This window comes from Mytilus californianus, unplaced genomic scaffold, assembly GCF_021869535.1.
Source record: "Mytilus californianus isolate M0D057914Y unplaced genomic scaffold, xbMytCali1.0.p SCAF_4, whole genome shotgun sequence".
NCBI lineage: Eukaryota > Metazoa > Mollusca > Bivalvia > Mytilida > Mytilidae > Mytilus > Mytilus californianus.
In genome coordinates, this window is record NW_026262690.1 from 81276945 (window position 1) to 81298335 (window position 21391).

At 31.9% G+C, this 21391-nt stretch overlaps 1 protein-coding gene across 2 annotated transcripts; it reads left to right on the forward strand.

The window, feature by feature from the left end:
• The first annotated feature begins 2178 nt into the window (after positions 1 to 2178).
• Positions 2179 to 20427, forward strand: LOC127738667 (GDP-D-glucose phosphorylase 1-like). 2 transcript variants are annotated; one of them, XM_052249996.1, is made up of 11 exons: positions 2179 to 2256; positions 2925 to 3005; positions 9502 to 9618; positions 11182 to 11364; positions 12197 to 12283; positions 12838 to 12896; positions 13497 to 13599; positions 14240 to 14340; positions 16102 to 16244; positions 16850 to 16912; positions 18612 to 20427. In XM_052249996.1, the coding sequence occupies exons 1-11, from the start codon at positions 2239 to 2241 to the stop codon at positions 18731 to 18733; spliced, it is 1077 nt and encodes a 358-aa protein (XP_052105956.1). In that variant the 5' UTR covers positions 2179 to 2238; the 3' UTR covers positions 18734 to 20427. The 2 variants fall into 2 exon arrangements, with proteins under 2 accessions (XP_052105956.1, XP_052105955.1); XM_052249995.1 differs by having other exon boundaries at positions 16102 to 16241; positions 16847 to 16912.
• Positions 20428 to 21391: the final 964 nt, after the last annotated feature.

A 21391-nucleotide genomic window follows, 5' to 3' on the forward strand; every position in this document is an offset into this window, starting at 1 on the left:
ATGCAAAAAGACTTAAACTACGTCACATAAGTCAGGAAGTTTGAATAAATAGAATTAATAATTCCCAATTTTCTTCTTTATTAGTTTTCATATCCAGATAAAACTTGGTGAATATGTTTTTAATGGTATTATGAACATAATAAGATGATAAGTAAAAAATCGCGAATTTTCCCTTTAAGAAAAATAAAAGAATTGTTACAGAAATATTAAAATCCGTAAATAAAATATGCATTGCAAAATTTGAAAAAATAATTGTCTTTTTTTAATTAAATCCTAAACGATGGTGTTTGAATAAACATCGTTAAATTTTAATTAAATCCTAATTGATTGTTAAATATGATGGTGTTTGAATAAACATCATTTAATTAAATCATAATTAATTGTAGTTATGCATTAATCAGTATTTTATGTAAGTTTATAATGAAATTTGATAATTTCTCAATGGAGGTCAAAAGTGTTTAGACTGTGGGACCAGTATTGTAGCAACAGCATCTCCACCTCCAGACTGCTAAAGGAATGTGCCAGTGTGTACGGAACACCACCAAAGAGACTTTGTTAAAACTTATAGTGCTGCCTGTATATATGTTAAATGTTATATTTACAGTATTGAAATGTTTCATTACTATCATGTGTTCACCTTTGATGCAAATCTAGTGCTGTTAACGTGTCTATAAACTGTTATGAATATAATTATAATAAATAAAAATTATTGCTATATTAACACTAAACTTGCAAATTGAGGTCATGCCCACATATCTATATTACTCCCAGTAAATTTTAATTTTTGGTTCATTATATTTTGATCAAGAATTTAATAATTGATTTTATCTTTATGATGTGCCGATTTGTCTATGTTAGGTGCCGATTTGTCTAGGTGCCGATTTGTCTGAGTGCCGAAGTGTCTTTCTCGGGTGCCGATTTGTCCGGGTGCCGATTTGTCTGGGTGCCGAACTGTCTAGAATTCTGGGCGACTGTGGCTAAAAATAGAACATAGGGGTAAAATGCAAGTTTGATCTATCATTTTGAAAACTCTTATAAATAGAGAAATTCTGACAGTGCAAACATGTTCAGAATGTGGAGCTCTACCAATTGTTCATTGACGTCAAAATTTTTTTATAGGAATTATTGCGCTTAAATAACAAATTTTACCATTTTTTTAATTTTTGCCTTTTATCTTGAAAACTATAATAGATGGAGAGAAACTTTAAGTTGCAAAAATGATCAGTAAGACAAGATCTACAAATAAGTAGGCATGGTTGAAATCGTCAGTCGACTCTTAATTGCCTTTTGAAGAAAATTTTACCTATTTTTTGCATTTTTGCCTTGTATCTCAATACTGTAATACGACAGTCATTTATAAAACGTCTATATCCAATCCATGCAATCTGGTTGAAATAATAAATAAATATTCCATGCGCATATTATTTTGATAGAATGTTAGTAAAATGATTATGAAATATGACCGTTAAAACATACAAAAAATTTTGGAAATAAATAGAAAAAAATCATAAATATTTATACATTTTTTTCTAAAATTTGGTTTCTCAGCCAGTCATGTCGAACAGAAATTGAGATGTTAATTAAAGAATGACACAAATAAAAATATATTAAATTCTAGGCAATATGCAGCACTTTTACAACTTTTTAAAACAAAAATTAAAATTTTCCAATAATTCACCAGATTCAGGTTTTATTTGCGCAGTCCTGGGAACAATATATATGTTCCTGCGCAGTCTTAAATATGGGTACAAATTAAGCTGGGACAATGAAATTGAAAAATATTCCTAGTTGAACGTCCCTTTAGCTATTGGTTCAAGATTTTACAATATATTTTGGATACCATATTCAACCTTGTTTATGCAATTGTTTGTAAATATTATTGTATCTTTATCTATGCCCCTCCCCCTTTTTCTAAGGACCTTGAATGGATTAATAAACATACTGTATTGCATTGTATCAACAAGGATGAAAATATAGTTATTGAAGTGGTATTACGGACTTAAGCTTTTCAAGTCCATACAAGTCGTCATAAGAACTGAATATGATATTTTATGGCCTAATCAGATTAGTAATAATCCGGAAAGGACCTAATATATCCGGTATTGTTATTTTATTATACAGATGCTTTGTATTTCATGAAAACGTTTTATACCATATGAATTTATCTTAATTTAGAAAGTAAAGTTCTGATGTCGTTACCAAAATAAACACACAGTGCAACGTGGAAATACATTTACAATGTTGCAGACAGTGCAGGTATGAATTGATCATTTGTCTTCCAAATATGCCAAGTGACACAGAGGCTACTCGCCGTTAAATATAGATCCAGGCTATTAGTAAATTACGGACCATCTAACAAACGGTATAATTTGTCGTTTTGCCCCCAACTTTTGGGATTCTGAGTCCTGATTTCGTGGGTTCGTGGTATAGTGGATAAGACCGATGGTTATAGTGCTGAAGGTCAGGAGTTCGATTCTGACTCGGGGGGGGGGGGGGGGGTGTTGAAATTTCAGTATATCAGAAGGGTGATTTTCACACACACCCCCACACACACACCCATCTCAGGTAACCAGTCTGGAGTTTTAACTAGAATGGTTACATTGGGGGCCTTAGTTGGTTGAAGTTGCCCCCTATACTTTGACCTAGAAATCAATCTGCTGATATCTCTTTGGTTTGTCTGTTCCCGCTGAGCAGCCTGGTGGTTCTCTCCTACTACTTGGGTTTCCTCCACCATAATATAAACAGACTATCCTGTGTCCTAGCACACTCATTGTGTTGAGTTGGGGATTGTCCTATTACAAATAAAACAGACAAAAATCTAAAAAAATGTTGATAATTGTGCATGTGTCATATTTAGGAACTGGTTGATTAATAAATAGAAACTGAACAATATTTTGATTTGTCATGTTGTCATTTATTTTCAGGATGCTAGTGACTGCTTTGTGTATTCTGAAAATGATCTTTTAAAGAATTGTCAACTGGATAAAGATTATCAACTTAGTGAAGTAGGTATAGATACAAATGTTCAGGAATTATCTGACCTTTTTCTCATCACTTGGCGTCTGTCGATGTCCATTAACTTTTACAAAAATCTTTTCTGAAACTACTGGGCCAAATTTAACCAAACTTGGCCACAATCATTATTTGGGTATCTGGTTCAAAAAATGTGTCGGATGACCCCCCTGCCAACCAACATGGCCACCATGGCTAAAAATAGAACATAGGGGTAAAATGCAAGTTTTGTCTACTATTTTGAAAACCGTTATAAATAGAGAAAATCTGACAATGCAGAAGTGTTCAAAATGTTGAGCTCTACCAATTGTCCATATATGTTAAAACTATCAGACGACTTCTTACAGGAGTTATTGCCCTTAAATGAAAAATTTTACCTTTTTTTTTCCATTTTTGCCTATTATCTTGAAAACTATAATAGATAGAGAGAAACTAATGATCAGCAAGACAAGTTCTACAAATAAGTCTGCATGGTCGAAATCGTCAGTCAACTCCTTATTAGAGTTATTACCCTTTGATGACGATTTTTGTCGAGCCTGCGACTTTTGTCGCAGAAAGCTCGACATAGGGATAGCGATCCGGCGGCGGCAGCGGCTACGGCGGCGGCGGAGGCGGCGTTAGCTAACTTCTTAAAAGCTTTATATTTTAGAAGATGGAAGACCTGGATGCTTCATACTTTGTATATGGATGCCTCATGTTACGAAGTTTCCGTCAGTCACATGTCCAATGTCCTTGACCTCATTTTCATGGTTCAGTGACTACTTGAAAAAAAAGTTCAGATTTTTTGTAATGTTAAATTCTCTCTTATTATAAGTAATAGGATAACTATATTTGGTATGTGCGTACCTTGCAAGGTCCTCATGCCCGTCAGACAGTTTTCACTTGACCTCGACCTCATTTCATGGATCAGTGAACAAGGTTAAGTTTTCGTGGTCAAGTCCATATCTCAGATACTATAAGCAATAGGTCTAGTATATTCTGTGTATGGAAGGACTGTAAGGTGTACATGTCCAACTGGCAGGTGTCATCTGACCTTGACCTCATTTTCATGGTTCAGTGGTTATAGTTAAGTTTTTGTGTTTTGGTCTGTTTTTCTTATACTGTATGCAATAGGTCTACTATATTTGGTGTATGGAATGATTGTAAGGTGTACATGTCTAGCTGGCAGGTGTCATCTGACCTTGACCTCATTTTCATGGTTCAGTGGTCAAAGTTAATTTTTGAGTTTTGGTCTTTTTTTCTAATACTGCATGCAATAGGTCAGCTATATTTGGTGTATGGAATGATTGTAAGGTGTACATGTCTAGCTGGCAGGTGTCATCTTACCTTGACCTCATTTTCATGGTTCAGTGGTCAAAGTTAAGTTTTTGAGTTTTGGTCTTTTTTTCTAATACTATATGCAATAGTTCAACTATATTTGGTGTATGGAAATATTTTATGATCTATATGTCAGTCACGCAGGTTTTATTTGACCTTGACCTCATTTTCAAGGTTCATTGCTCAGTGTTAAGTTTTTGTGTTTTCGTCTGTTTTTCTTAAACTATAAGCAATAGGTCAACTATATTTGTTGTATGGAAGAATTGTTAGCTGTACATGCCTGCCTAGCATGGTTCATCTGACCTTGACCTCATTTTCATGGTTCATTGGTCAATGTTTAGTTTACTTGGTTAATGTTAAGTTTATGTGACAGTTGTAATAAAGCTTTATATTTAGGACTATCAACATAATATCAATGATTAGTAAAGAAGGCGAGACATTTCAGCGTGTGCACTCTTGTTACCAATTTTAAGCGTTTTTGTATTATACATGTATCTTAAAAATTATAATAGATAGATAGAAACTTAAATAAGCAAAAAAGATCAGCAAGATAAGATCTACAATTAAGACACTATGGAGGAAATTGTCTGACGACTCCTTATTGGAGTTATTGCCCATTAATGATGATTTTCACCATTATTTTGCATTTTGCCATATATGATAAAAATTATAATAGATAAATAGACACTTTAAATCACAAAAATAATCAGCAAGTCAAGATCTAACAAGTCAAATTTTGCTGACATAGTTAGTAGACTGTCACTCTTTATAGGAGTGATTGCCCTAAAAAGAGGATTTTTTTTACCCTCTTTTGTGTTTTAAGCAAAAACTAAGGAAGATAGAGGGAAATTAAACAGACTAAATGATCAGCATTACAAGATCAACAAAACAGAGTTTTTGTCATGAATTCTATTCTCGTCTATAATGTTTGAGAGTGTCCTTTGTTGAATATGCACATAGACCAAGGTGAGCGACACAGTCTCTTTAGAGCCTCTAGTTTGAATTAAGGAAGGACAATACACAAAAGATGATCTAGATGGAAGTCACTCTTTGTGGTGAATTTAAACAATAAATGCTGTTGATTGTTGCTGGTTCACCTTGAACTATGGTGCTGTGTATTGCATACATGTAGGTTATATTTGACAGGATGTAAATTCAAATTTAATCACCAGCATCCATTGGTTTCACAGTGAATCACTCGAGCTCAATGCCAGCAAGAATGCAATTTACCTTTCAAAAGTGTTTTTGTTATTAGTCTACTTCTGTGATGTCTATATTTGTTTTCTACATAAAACTTTATCGCTGTTAAAAATAAATACTCAAGGTCATAATGAAATTAATCCTAGATTTCTGATCAAAATTTGAAAAATAGATAAGGCATCATTCTTTTTAACTTTATGTCTTAGTTATTGCTTCTTGTATTGATTAAAATGTTTGTAAAATAAAATGTGACTAAGTGATAAACATGATAAATAGATGGGCAAACATAATTGAGATGAGAATTAAGAAGTATTTTTGTACTGTCACCTGGAACAAATGAATTAGGCTTAAATTCAAATATTGTTTGTTCACAATTTACCAACCGACCCTTGAAAATCCGCCCAACTGGGAAAATTTTATTGCATTTAATTTAAAGAAATTTTAATCTGAAATGTCGGGTCATTGCCAGAATTGATTTAAAATGTAGGCCTATTACATGTTTCAAGTTCCGTTTTTCTTACCTTCCCATCAAACGTTGATTGGACCATTCAGTGATAGAGCATATAGAGATTGTTTACAGATATCCATGAAGTCCAGGAGGAAAACTTTACTCTGTCATCTACTGTCAATATTAAGACAAATAACAAACAAAAAAGTTTTAAAGTAAACCGTTTACACAGATTCAGGCAGAGTTGCACATGGAATGATGTCTTTGATGATATCATGGACGATAATGCAGCGGATATTCATAAAACCAACACAATAACGGTTTCTGTCTCAAACAAATCAGGTACAGAGTGTTTTGAGCCTGTCTTTAGGGAACCAATATCAATGGTTAAACAATTCGACAGCAGCCTGAAGTATGCCATATTTTCAAATTGTTATAAATCAATAAGAAGCCACCTAAACTACACAAAGATGTAGAGAAAATGAATGGTTAGCATGAAAAATAAATATTCTCTCTCTATATTAAATCTATCTTCGCTTGCAATGAGTATGCTCCATCAGGATAAGCGGCTGCCCAACTCATTGCAATTATTCTCTCTCTTACAATATTAAATATACCCAAACTGTGTGGCCTGTGTGAATTGAATTGAAACATGAAGGAGCTATGCTGCCAAATTCTTTTATGCAGTCAAAACATTTCAGTACAGACCATTTACTTTGAAGGGTGGCTATGGATTTCACCCGAAGTCTAAGATTTTTTGCCATCACTTGGTGTCCGTCGTCTGTCGTAGTCCGTCTGGTGTAAACTATTTCAAACATCTTCTCTTCTGAAACTACTGAACCAATTCCAACCAAACTTTAGCTGAATGATGCTTAGGGTATCTAGAATAAAATTTGTGTTTTATTTACTGTTTCGTCAAATAACATGGCCACCATGGCTAAAAATAGAACATAGGGGTAAAATGCAGTTTTTGGCTTATATCTCAAAAACCAAAGCATTTATAGCAATCTGACTGGGGGTTAAAGTGTTCATTAGGTGAAGTTCTATCAGCCCTGAAATGTTCAGTTGAATCTGATAACCCATTGTTGGGTTGCTGCCACTAAATTGGTAATTTTAAGGAAATTTTGCAGTTTTTGGTTATTATCTTGAATATTATTATTGATAAAGATAAACTGTGAACAGCAAAAATGTTCAGCAAGGTAAGATCTACAAATAAGTTCATATGATCAAAATTGTCAATTGACCCCTTAAGGAGTTATTGCCTTTTAAGGACAATTTTACACAATTTGTTAATCAATGTTTTCTATCTTTAAAAAATCATCTTCTCTGAAACTACTGAACCAATTCCAACCAAACTTATATTGAATGATTCTAAGGGTATCTAGAATAAAGTTTGTGTTTTATTTTCTGTTTCGTAAAAAAACATGGCCGCCATGGCTAAAAATAGAATGTAGGGGTAAAATGCAATTTTTGACTTATATCTCAAAAACCAAAGCATTTAGAGCTAATCTGATGAGAGGTAAAAATGTTTATTAGGCCAAGCTCTGTCAGCCCTGAAATTTTCAGATGAATCTAACAACCTATTGTTGGATTGCTGCCACTTAATTGGTAATTTAAAGGAAATTTTGCAGATTTTGGTTATTGTCTTGAATATTATTAATGATAAAGATAAACTGTAAACAGCAAAAATGTTCAGCAAAGTAAGATCTACAAATAAGTTCGTATGACCAAAATTGTCAATTGTCCCTTTAAGGAGTTATTGCCCTTTAAAATCAATTTTTCACAATTTGTTCATTTAGTTTGCTTACTTTAAAAAATCTTCTCCTTTGAAACTGCTGAATCAATTTCAGCCAAACTTGGGCTGAATGAGTTTCAGAGTATCTAGTAAAATTTTTGTATTTATTTTCTTGTACATCAAGAAACATAGCCACTATGGCTAAAATGAAACATAGGGGTACAATGCATATCTTTGATTTTGAAGAAAATATGACAGATACAAAGAACATTTCAATGGAAGTTTTAATCCATTCATTAATTTATATTGAAAAGCAAAAATAATCATTGATGAAAGATTTAAGCAAAAAATTACAGGTGAGCGATTCAGGCTCTTGAGAGCCTCTTGTTTTGGTTTTAAATGAAGCCTGGCATCAACATATCTTTCAAAATATAACCTTATTACATATAAATCCTGGATCTATTTTTTTTCAACCTTCCCCCATGGCCATATTTTATTTCTTTTAAGGAAAAAAACATAAAGCACCTCTTTTCCCCCTTTTTAGTTAAATGATCAGTCCCAGACAACTCCAGAATAAGGAATATAGATGTTGGTCAATGTTAAGGGGGATGGTTCAATGGGTTCCTATAAAAACTTAATGTTATAACCCCACCATCACTTGTTTAATGCACCTGTCCATATTAAATCAGGAACTGTTTTGTCATCGATGGGTCTTGGTCTTGTTAGAATTTTCCAGTTTTAATAACTAGATGTCTAGGTACCAATTTTAATGTGCTAGATAAGCAAATTTCCATATTGTATATAAGTCAGAAGTCTAATATAGTTTTTAAGTTGCCTTTTTGTTCAATTGAGGAAGATTTGAATGGTTGATTTTTTTTTATTGAAAACACTCGACAAGAAGCCTGGGCAGGTGTCTATAAAGCTTCAATTTCTACATTTTGCTGATGAAAATACTCTACTCATGAAAGCATTCTAGTCAAGAAGCATATATGTCAGTGTGAATATATTTGTTTAAAACAAGACTAGTCATTCCTTGTTTATAAGTGTTAAAGTACTGTAAATTTAGAAATTTTTGCGAGGTTTTTATTAATGTGAATAATGAGACTGGGTGAGTATCGCAATAATGAGAATTCGCATTCTGATTATTGTCATATAGACCTTTATACAGAGTTTTTCGAAATCGCAAATAACGCAATAATTAAACTCGCATGTTTGTCCATTCTTGGATAATCGCAATAATAAATGCACGCAATAATTTCTGAATTTACAGTATTTAATAATACCATATTTTTATGTCATATACATGTATATTGGTTAATGATACTATGTTATAGTTTCAGTTTTGATTAAAAAGTTTTAATCTGAAAATGCCTGTTCATTTCATATTGGTTTTCAGTGTTTGTTGTTTTAAATGGTTTTTTTTTCTTCATGAGAAACTTGGTTTGTTTAACTGCTTGTTTAAACTTAATTTTGGCTGATGAAATAAAATATTTTTCCTTGTAACCTACCCACCCTTCAGTCTGAAGGTACAGTCGGAAAATTGCAAACAAATATATTTACAAGGTTGGCCTCACATGCAAAATAGAAGCAATCTAAAGTAATTTGACTAAGGTGATTCCATGCATGGCCAATGTTAAATTGATATTGTTTTTCTTCAGAACTCTTAGACTCGCAAAAATCCTTGAAGTATGAGAGAACTTACATGTAAAGTGCAAAAAAATATATGGCAGGTGACCAGTTCTAGTCCTTTTGATTTCTTCAATCTTCATTTATATACATTATGTTTCAGTTTGACATCCAACTGAGAAAGAGCTGGGATGATAAAATGAAGAATGGACATTTCCGTTATCATTTAGACAAAGTAGAAACAAAGATTATACCAGGGTCATTGAAATATGTTGCACAGGTAAAATCAGCTGTTGTCATAGCTAGGGATATAACCATAGGTTATCAAGTTCTATTTGTATGATGTAAAACTTAGACTGTTTCTATAATTTTTGTTTTGCAAGATATCTATCAAAAAGATATAAGATACATGATATCATACAGATATAATACTTTGACCCCCTTGGACCGAAGCCTTTTCATTAATAGAGCTATTTCCCCAAACACTGTTTTTCTTGTTATTACACACTTTTGTATCTAAAATGACGTTTACAAACTAATTTCTTTACATTGTTTGTTATACATAAGCTTCAGACAATTTTGTCAAAAGCGATACTGTGATATCTTAAAGGAGTTATGGTCCATTCGTTATTTTACTTTACGTATTAACTTATCAAATGTAATCGTCAAAGTCCTCTGGTCTGTTGATTTAAGATCCCGGGGCAAAAACTAAATAATTGAGGTCAAGGTGAAAGGTTAAGGTCATGTTTCAGATTTTGATGTTTGCTTGTTATTGATGATAACTTCAAGCTGAGGCATGTTAAAGCCATTGGGTCTTCATCATACTGAAAGGAGAGCGAGACCTTGAAAAAGGTTACCCAAAAGTTACCCTGTACAAACCAGAAGTACCGGAACCTGTTATTTTGCACTTTAAAAAAAAAAGAGCCTAGCAATCATATATTTTCGTAACCAGTGTAAAGTAAGCTCTCTTATGACATCAGAAGTGATGTTCTGTAAACTGGAAGTAGCTCATTATATTCCTTATTTCACAGAAAAGTACCTAACAACCTTGTATTCCTGCAATCAGTAAAAACTCAGCCTTTATATGACACTGAACAAGACATGTATAAACTGGAAGTAGCTTATTATCTCCCTTATTTAAAAAAAAAATATATATAGAACCATATATTTTTGGAATCAGGGTTAAGTAAATGATCATATAACACTGGAAGTGACTGTGTGTGTAAACTGGAAGTTGCTTATTATTTCCTTTATTTCATATGAATCTACTACAAGCTTTACATATTTGGAATCTTTGTAAGGTACACTTTTTGTTTAGCTATATTTTGACACAGAAAGTAACTTATAAATTAGAAGATACTTTTTCTCTCTAATTTGAACTGCCTGTTAATTATGAATTCAGTGTAATCTTCTGCATACCTTTATTTATGCTCATCAACTTCTTGTTTTATTAATAAGCAAATTTACATATTCTTACACATAACGGCCATGTTTGACATTTTTAAATAAATGTAATTTGGTATCCAGCTTTATATGAGTATACTATACTGTATGTTTTTTCACATCCATCTCTCATTAACTTCATGTTTACAGAATACTTACAGCGATGGTTATCATTAGTTAGCAATAGCTAACATTACATCTTGTTTTGTATTTCCCTTTAGACATCAAGCTGGTGTTTTTATACATGCATATATAATGCAAATTACAGAGTTTAATTTTTGTTTTGAATAACATGCTCTTGACAAAATAACAGCCCTTGCAATTTGAAAGTATGCAGGGGACACAATATATTTTTGCATAGACAATACTTTCTGTACTGTTATCAAACTTTATCTTTCAGCTAAACGTTAAGAGAGCTACAGAAAGAAGACCACCACAGAATATTACCATAGTGAATCAACCATTTGACAGTAAAGTATTTAATTTTACAAAAGTGAAGGAGGATGAGATTATATTTAGATTAGAGAAATCAGAAAATGATGGACAACAGCAGTGTAATGGACATACAGATTCAAAAAATGAAGTAAGTTTTTTAAATGCCATTTTATTCATCAAAATTGTTATGAGTTTTTGCTCATGATTAAGTATCTTTAAATGATCTATGCTCATTTTAAAACTGTTTCTTGTTGATATGCTGTCTAATTTATGTCAACTCTGTCTTTTTTTTTGATATACAACATGTATTGACAATACATGGGGATTGATATGAAATTTTTAGTTATAATTTATATTTGCTTTGTAAAGAAATTTAAATTCTTTTGTAAGGGCAGTGATTTAGGACACATACACAAATAATTGAAGTTCCAATACTGCACAATATAAAATTTAAATCGCTCCCTGAACTGACTTATAAAAAAAATAAATGAAAACAATGCAGTTTGGTCATCACAACATGTTTTTGCAGAAATTTAAAACCTACTTTCTCTGACATAATTATACAACCTAAATTATGTGCCTGATACATGTAGCTCGACTTGTGTGTGCACTTGATGTTGTATGTTTACATTTAGGTCCTAAAATCCGGACACTATATTGTAAAAGTAAAAGATACAAAGGAAAAACTTCATAGAATATCTACCAACAGTATGGCCACTAATAAGGTACAAAGGAAAAACTTCATAGAATATCTACCAACAGTATGGCCACTAATAAGGTGGACAAGATACTGAGGAGGTAATCCAATACCACAACTCAAAACAGGAGAGACAATACAAGGGCCAAAAGAAACAAGATAAAACATACAAACAATCCACTAAGAATGATATGTAGAAAAATGAAGATCGACCAACATGAACTCTACCAAATTTTAAAAAACCATAATCGTCATATGAAACATTGTACATCGTTAATTTCAGAAAAGAAATATTGTAATGGTAAATGTAAGTCCATTAGAGTATGGCCATATACTGATCTGTCCTGATATTGATGCTTCTAAACCACAAGTAAGTTTTAAATTATATATTTTTGACTGTGGTCAAATATTGGTACAATCTAAACTGTACAAATGTTCTTCAAATCTTCATGCAAATTGTCAGCTCTGATTAAATTTCATCAAAAGCTGTTTTAAAAAATGTTACAATGAAACCAAAATAGTTCAGATGGAACTTTGGTAATCAAAGGTAATGTCTTATGACGGAAAAACTAACTGATCTGACTAGAAAATTACATAATTAACCTCATTTTCCATGTCATTGTGTGGTAAGACATTAAAATCTCAAATGTTGGAAATCGCAACTGCAATTTCTTAGAAATAATCAACATTTGTTATGTACAGAAGGATGTAAAAAAAAATGAAAACAACACTTTATAAATTTCATGAGTCTGAAGTGCTTTTTCTGCTGAATGATTGTACCATTTTTAAAAGAAAAGGAGTAAGATATTTTCTTAATTTAATATGAACTCTAAAATAACATTAGCTGTGCTACCTACTTGTAAAAAATGTTTGAGTCATATGTTCATGATGTTATTTATTAATGCTATTCTTTAAATATTTCAGCTTTTAGATGAATATGCCCTTAAACTAGCCATTAACTGTCAGCTACTAAGTAAACATAAGTAAGTATTTTACTGTTATTTGAGATACACTAATGTATCAGGATTTTGTTGATAGAGATGAGGGACAGAAGTACCCTTTTACACTTTTCGGGACCCGAGAATTACTGATTAATTTTAAGGAACCCAGGAAAGAATGCTTAATCTTTTAAGAATTCATGATGACACCCCTCCTTCCCTCCCCTGCTCTACCCTTAATGTGTAAGGTACCATTTTTTTGTTTTATGCCTCCCGATGATTTCCATGGATTATTGTTTCAGAGGGGAGTTGAATTTTTGGTAATCTTTTAACAAAATGGCCACCTTACCTATAGGCTGCTGTAGCAAGGGCTATTTTCTTTCAATGATAGTACACAATGGGTCATGTTACTACCCAGGACCACTCTGCACTAGATACAAAAAATGTACTCCTTGCATGCCATGGACATGAAGGTCAAGGAATTTAAAAAAGATGAGATTTTCCCTGGTTACTCTCTACTTAGCTAAGATTCATAAAAAAAACATTTACAATGTTGGATATGTTTTAATATTTTGACCTCGAACAAATAAGTAAAATTTACATCATTTTAGTAGGTTATATATGTATACTTTTGTTTTGTTTCAGGGGATTTAGACTTGGTTTTAACAGTCTGTGTGCCTTTGCCTCAGTTAATCATCAACATGTACATGCATATTACTTAGAGCAAGAAATATTTGCAGAAAAATGTGTAAGTTGGAATCTTTATATACTGTGGATTCATTATTATTTGTTTGATACCAATGTTAGTGGGTATATAGAAACCATGAATTTAAATGTTCAACAAATTACAAATTTTCTATAAAAATATATGCAGACTTTGACAAAATCGCAAAATCAAGTATCCTCAATCCACATATATAAGTGAATCCACAGTACACTCACTACACTGTAGTATCATTTTCTTTTTCATTAGTGGTTTCTTTATATTGACTAACATCTTTTAAAACAAATGTATTTGTATTTATTTGTAAAAATTGTTTGTTTTTAATAGTTGTCTCCCTTGAAAGAACATTGTAACTTGAGCAGAATTATCTGGTATAGTCTTGTGTGATTATTTTTACAGATATATATAACTATTGATTTATGAACAAGTCTAAATTGAAAACAACGTTCATACCTATGATTGCATTGGATAAAAACCGCAATTTTTATATGTGTGCATGCAAAACAATTGATTTATGTATATATATATTTCTGCAGTCTTTTTACAGGACTCTATTTGATATTAAAGTATAATTCTTTTTGTTATATTATGCATCTGTACTTTTAGCAGATTATTGCCTCTTTGTTTCTAGCATGTATAGCAGAACTGTTTTTTTCTATTTTAGCCTGTCCGACATTTAAAGGGACCCGTGTATGAATTAGATGTCATTCCTTGTAAAGGTTTTGTGTTCCAATTGTTGGGCTCTACTGTAGACCAGCTAACAATGTGAGTTATTATCTTAATCGTCTTCATTGTTTTATTTTTTTTTTAAGTATAAAGCTTTCACAACACTGATACAAGAAAATTATTGACAACACAGTAGAATATTATATATATATATATGTTTTTTTAAGTTCTTGGTAGGTTAGTTTAAAGTAACTGATTGGCATAGAAAAAGAATGCCACCTACGATAGTAGAGAGGCATTATGTTTTTTGGTCTCTGCATCCGTTCATTCGTTCGTTTGTTCGTTCGTTCCTTTGTCCGTCCGTTCATCAGTCTGTCCCGCTTCAGGTTAAAGTTTTTAGTCAAGGTAGTTTTTGATGAATTTGAAGTCCAATCAACTTGAAACTTAGTATACATGTTCCCTATGATCAGGGCTCACGCTACCAGGCGACTAGGGCAAAGAAGTCGCTTTCCCGTCCGTCACTTCGCTTTGCCCGACCCTCAAAAGCGAAAACAAGTCGCCCTGTTGTTGACGATACTCGCTTTCAGTCGCTTTCGTCATCGGACATTTTCAATTTTTACCAAGTTGATAAAACATCAATTTTTTATTGATTATTAAAGAAATGCATACATAAACGATTCATTTTCTTAAGAAACGAGGTTTAAACATTGAATTTACCGTGTGTTGTAGGTTATTTAATAAAAAGACAACTTTTTATCACTGCATGCACTTCCGGTACTTGTTACTCAGAAAGCGTACATCAATCTAACTTTAGGCAGCAAAATAAGTTTGTTACTTCATTTGAAAGTGATAAAAGTTGCCTCCAGTAAATGTTTGATCCATTTATTGCATTAAAAACGTCATATTTCTTTCCAAATAGCTTATCAAACATCGTTTATTTTTGTAAATTTTCTTCGTCCGCCATTAACCGTTATCTAACTACGGATCGGAACCGGACCAGCTATGACGGAAATCCGTATTTTTACAATAATCACTACGGTCGATGCATGAATGGAACAGCTGACTGAAGAATATTGAACCCAAAAGGAAAAATTACGCATTCTACGCGCATTAAGAGACTTTTGGTTAGATCTACCGGTAATTGATTAATGTATATAATTCCATATAATTTATATGGATTGTTTCAAAATATTGATTAAAGTTGCTTAACCACTAATATCAATATATTATGGCCCAGCTTAACTTTGTATATATCTTTTGATGAGAAACACTGAATTTTATAAACATGATAAACAAGTTTTTAATTGAATTGTAATTCATATTTTATAACTTCTTTACCTTTTTGACATAAAAAAAAATCTTTTTAGTGCTAGATATTTAGTTGGTAGTTTCTCTTGGAATTTGAACTGTTAATTTAATTGTATACTCAGATATGAATTGAACAATATAAAAAGAACATTATTAATATATGAACCTGTATACTATAGTAAAATCAAAACATTGTAGCGCAGCGCGCGAAGGAGCACTTCTCTTTCAAATCTCACCACTTCTCCCTATCAGTTTCAAAAAGAGAAGTCACTTCTCCCTATGATTCTGAAGTAGTGGGAGCCCTGATGATATGATATTTCTAATTTTAATGCCAAATTAGAATTTTGACCCCAATTTCACAGTCCACTGAACATAGAAAATGATAGTGCGAGTGGGGCATCCGTGTACTATGGACACATTCTTGTTTTAAAGATGGGACAGGGAGTTATATGGTTTAAGAGGATATAAAATTATGTACAATTCAAATTTGGTTCTTTTATTTGCGAAATCATGATTTTTTCATTCTTTATTTTATTGATGATTTTATTCCAGAGATGTTTTAAAAATGACAGAATATTTACAAAGTAATGAAGTAGCACACAATGTGTTCATGACAAGAGGTACAGCATTTGGTGATAATAACAAAGAAGATACTATCAGAATATATGTGTGGCCAAGGGCAAAGTTCATTGGTAAGATTTAGTTCGAATATTGGCTTTAGTTATCTTGTTATATGCTATTATATAAAGTTTCGACTAGTTAAGGGAAATCACTATTTATGGTAAATCAATGATATTTGTTATGCAGTTGTATTAGCATTTACACATCTAATGTCCATAGAAAAGATCATTATAAAAGTTCTCTAATTGTTTTCCATTTAATAATTACTTTGAGCTACTATAAACATTTTGAGCTGCTAGAATTATTTGGGTTTTTTTTCAGCATGATTTTCAAAGAAGCACTGTTGTGCCAATCAATGTACATTATATCACTTATTTTGCTTAAGATATTAACACTTGGCAACATCTACCATGTAGAGGGAAGCAGGTAATTGCTTCTGAAGGTCAAATAGGAGAAATTATCCTTATTTGCAATTTGACATTTAAGATACAAACATATTAATTAACAATAAGTATACAATAAATTTCAACATGAATTATATATTATAGGGAACCTGGTACTTATTTACAGCTGATAGGAGTTGCATTTTAATAAATAGCACATATCAGTACCTGCTATACTTTCAAACAGTATAAAGAATTATATTTAAGCAGTTTCTTTATATCTGTAATTTCAGGAGTAAAAGAAGAAGCTGCCTTTAATGTAGCTGTAGTAGAGCTTGCTGGACATTTGCCAATCAAAGGTTAGTCAATATCACTTTTCTATTTTTATTTTATTTTAACCATCCAAGATCTACACAGGACAGCAATATAGTTAATACAATGTACTTCTAACAATGGTGTAATTTACGTTTTCTGATTCTGTAGATTAGATGAAGATAGACACTTTCAACAGAGCATTCAAATGAGCATACATGAGGTCTCCATCTTGGATTTTACTTTGTTTATTTGTCAGTGTTATATGATTTTAAAATATGCAAGCTTTAATACAAAACTGAGAATTTGTAATTATTTACTTTGAATGTAAGTTGCTTTAAACAATTTGGGATATTCCTGGAAAAAATGTAAAGGGAGGGGGATGGAAGTGTATTTGTATTATGAAAATTGTTCTGAACCTCATATCCATTAATTATCATACAAAGTGCCTTCCTACCTCATATATATATTTTTGGAATAGTCATTAGAATGTTTTTTAAAGATATACTTTAGAAATGTTATGTTATAATTCCATTTTTCCAAGAAAGTGAATGGTTTGCCATCCAATGTTCATCATGAACATGCCTGCATATTATCATAAAAAAGTTATATACTTAATATTATGAAGCTGACATTTAAATTTTTAATTTCATACATGTATGGCTAATTATAAAAATATGAAGTTTTTTTCAATATCTATATTATAATCATATTTAGGAAAGTTGGACCTTGTTCATTTTTAGCTCACCTGGCCCGAAGGGCCAAGTGAGCTTTTCTCATCACTTGGCGTCCGTCGTCCGTCGGCGGCGGCGTCGTCCGTCGGCGGCGGCGTCGTCCGTCGTCATTAGCTTTTTACAAAAATCTTCTCCTCTGAAACCACTGGGCCAAATTTAACCAAACTTGGCCACAAACATCATTAGGGTATCTAGTTTAAAAAATGTGTCCGATGACCCCGCCAACCAACCAAGATGGCCACCATAGCTAAAAATAGAACATAGGGGTAAAATGTAGATTTTGGCTAATATCTCTGAAACCAAAGCATTTAGAGTAAATCTGACATGGGGTAAAACTGATTATCAGGTCAAGATCTATCTGCCCTGAAATTTTCATACAAATCTGACAACCTGTTGTTGGGTTGCTGCCCCTGCATTGGTAATTTTAAGGAAATTTTGCAGTTTTTGGTTATTATCTTGAATATTATTATAGATAGAGATAAACTATAAACAGCAATAATGTTCAGCAAAGTAAGATCTACAAATAAGTTGTCATGACCAAAAATCTTCTTCTCTGAAACTACTGAGACAAATTTAACCATACTTGGCCATAATCATTATTAGGGTATCTAGTTTAAAAAAATTGTCCGATGACCCCGCCTTCCAACCATCATGGCTGACTTGGTTAAAAATAGAACATAGGGGTAAAATGCAGTTTTTGGTTTATATCTCTGAAACTAAAGCATTTAGAGCAAATCTGACAGGTGGCAAAAATGTTCATCAGATTTAGATTTATCTGCCCTGAAATTTTCAGACGAATCCGACAACCCGTTGTTGGGTTGCTGCCCCTGAGTTAGTAATTTTACAAAAATTTTGCAGTTTTTTGTTATTATCTTAGATATCATTTTAATATCTAATATATAATACTATTAATTATGATTTTAACCTTATTTTACATGATTTCCAAAGCATCAGTAAATACAGATGAGCGACACAGGCTCTTGAGAGCCTCTAGTTTAATATTTCATTTCAGTTGAGAAGTTATATGAAGATCTGACGGAAGAGTTGATTTTTGACACTGTACGAGAAGCAGCCTTACCTGAGGAGGAATACAAAAATATAAAAGACAATATACTCAAATTGTATCATAGTTGATAATAATTGACTTTTAGTTGTGCTAAATGGTTGCCCTGTAAAGTATGTTATATGATATACAATAATAGCATACAAGATTTAGGTTTAAACTAAAATGCAGTTTTATTTTACTTATTTTGATCAGACTATATACAAAATAAGCATATTATACCCATTGTTTGAGATTAAAGATACTATTTGTATCAGGCTAAGTGACAGGAACAAATGTTAGGCTTGCTGAGTACAAATTAATTTTATATCCGATATAATGTATAGTTATTCTCTTTATACTGCAGCCTAACCATTGGAGATGAAGCTGTTGATGTAAAAATTCTGTGAAGTTGACATCCTTCATCAGGTCATAAATAAAGATTATGGAAACATTTTGTAAACTTCACAAACAAATCTTGATATGGTCAGCAACAATATAAATTGATTGTGTGATTAGCATGGTTGCATATAATTTTTGATATATTTTTTAAAAAGTCTGTATACCTAGACTTACAGATTTAATGATATATTTCATAAAATTGAAAGCAGCTGTTAAAAGGAGACTTTAAAGATTTAATTTTGTTTTGCCTCTTTTGCCCCTTTAAATGTCATCATTTTACAATAAAAGGCACAATTTACAACATTGTATATCTGCCTTTAATATCCAAGTATCAGTAAGATAACCTTTGATATCAGTCAGCTTAATTAATTTGATAGCAGAAATTTTTCAGTAATAATTACATAACTGAACTTAAAAGATGTCCCTGTAAAATTTTTATGTATAAACAAGGGAAAGGTTTGATGTCAAAGTACAAAAATGATTGTTTTAGCAAAATGTCTGAATCCTAAATGGTATTAAGTAACTACATTTTGGTTGTGATTGTCCATGGTAATATGTAGAAGTGAATCTGCTCAACAATCAATGAACATAAGTCTATATTATTATTTATATCATGTGTCATTATTTACAGAGTATATAGCTAGGTATTGTAAAAAAGTGGTGTTCATTTATATTTATGCATAATATTTAAGTTTTAAAAACTTGCGACTGTTGGGGTTGTCATAATTAATTTTTTGTCTTAAGTAAATTTTGCCAGAGCATCTTCATCTCCAGAATTGGGTAAGACCTTAAGATATTCATACCACATTAAACCTATGGTAGTACATGTAGTACAGATGTTGGATGTCACGTAATTATCACATATCCAATAATCATTTGGTAATTTGTGTAGTTGGGTTGCTGTCTCATTGACATAAAGTCCACATATTTTATTCATAGTATACTATACTCTAATAATTATTAGCAGTTTCTGAGGAATTTAATTCAGTTTTGTTATAAATTTTGTATCTACCACCTGGCATTTATAGTGATCATGTGGTCAGTGAGGGTATACAGATTCTGAACATTTGGTATTCTAGGCCAGGGGCTCTTTTCACCAAAAAATGTCATGAAAATTCCAGTATACTTACTATCAATTTCAATCCTAAGTATGTTGTGAAAAGAGTTACTGGAATAAATGAGGCTTTTTTTTTGGGGGGGGGGGGGGGGTGTCAGCAATTCAATGTTTTTATATTTTTTACAAATTTTATAACAGTTGTTTTTCATATGTTATTGCTGTTATTAACCTTGATGTATATGTCGTGATAATAAATAATATATTTGTTGTTTTTTATCCTTTTTATGTATTATTTCTTTATTTTGGGATTATTAAAATTATTTTTTATACCGGTAGATGTGTTATTTATTGCTACTATGATACCAGTAGTTGAATTTTCTAATTAACACAATAATGTGCTCTTTCCATGGGTAATATCATGCAATCTACAGCATTTCCCATATTACACAAATAATTTGAATGAAGTACAGTGTGACTTTGTCTAAACCAACCCCATCAGGTGGAACATTTTTCTCCATTTAGGAAGGTGTTTTGCTACTCTTGAGTCCAATGATTTAATTTTCTAATAGTCTGTTATGGATATCACAATGCAAATGCAATCTGCAGCTCTTCTCATATTACAAAAAAGATTTGAATGAAATACAGTGGAGCATGTCTTAACCAAACCCCATCATACCTTAAGTTTTTGTTCAGATGAAATGGATATTCAGCTTTTTACAGGTTAATATACTAAAGAAAATTCAGTGAACATATAAATTAGAGGCTCTAAAAACCTGTTTCGCTCACTTAAGATCGAAATGAATCTTCCAACGATTGACACACTCCAACATTGTGGACTAGAAAACAAATCATGACAAAAATCTCTTTTTTGTTGATCTTGTATTGCTTATCCTTTTTTCTTCTAACAGTTTCTATCTTCTTTAGTTTTTGCACAAAACACAAAAAAGGGTTAAGAAATCGTCATGTATTAGCAATTACTCCTCAATAGTCTGCTAATGGTTACAACAAAATCTAACTTATTTGAAGATCTTGTCTTGCTTATAATTTTTGCTTTTTAAAGTGTCCACTTATCTTTTATAGTTTTCAAGATAATAGGCAAAAATACTACAAAATTGGTTAAAATTGTCATGAAAGAGCAATAACACCATAAGGAATCAACTGATGATTTCAGCCACGTTGACTTATTTGACGATAGATTTTGTTATTTACAGTATCTATCTATCTATTATAGTTTTCAAGATATAACGAAAAAAAACTAAAATGGGTAAAAATTGTTGTTAAAGAGCAATAA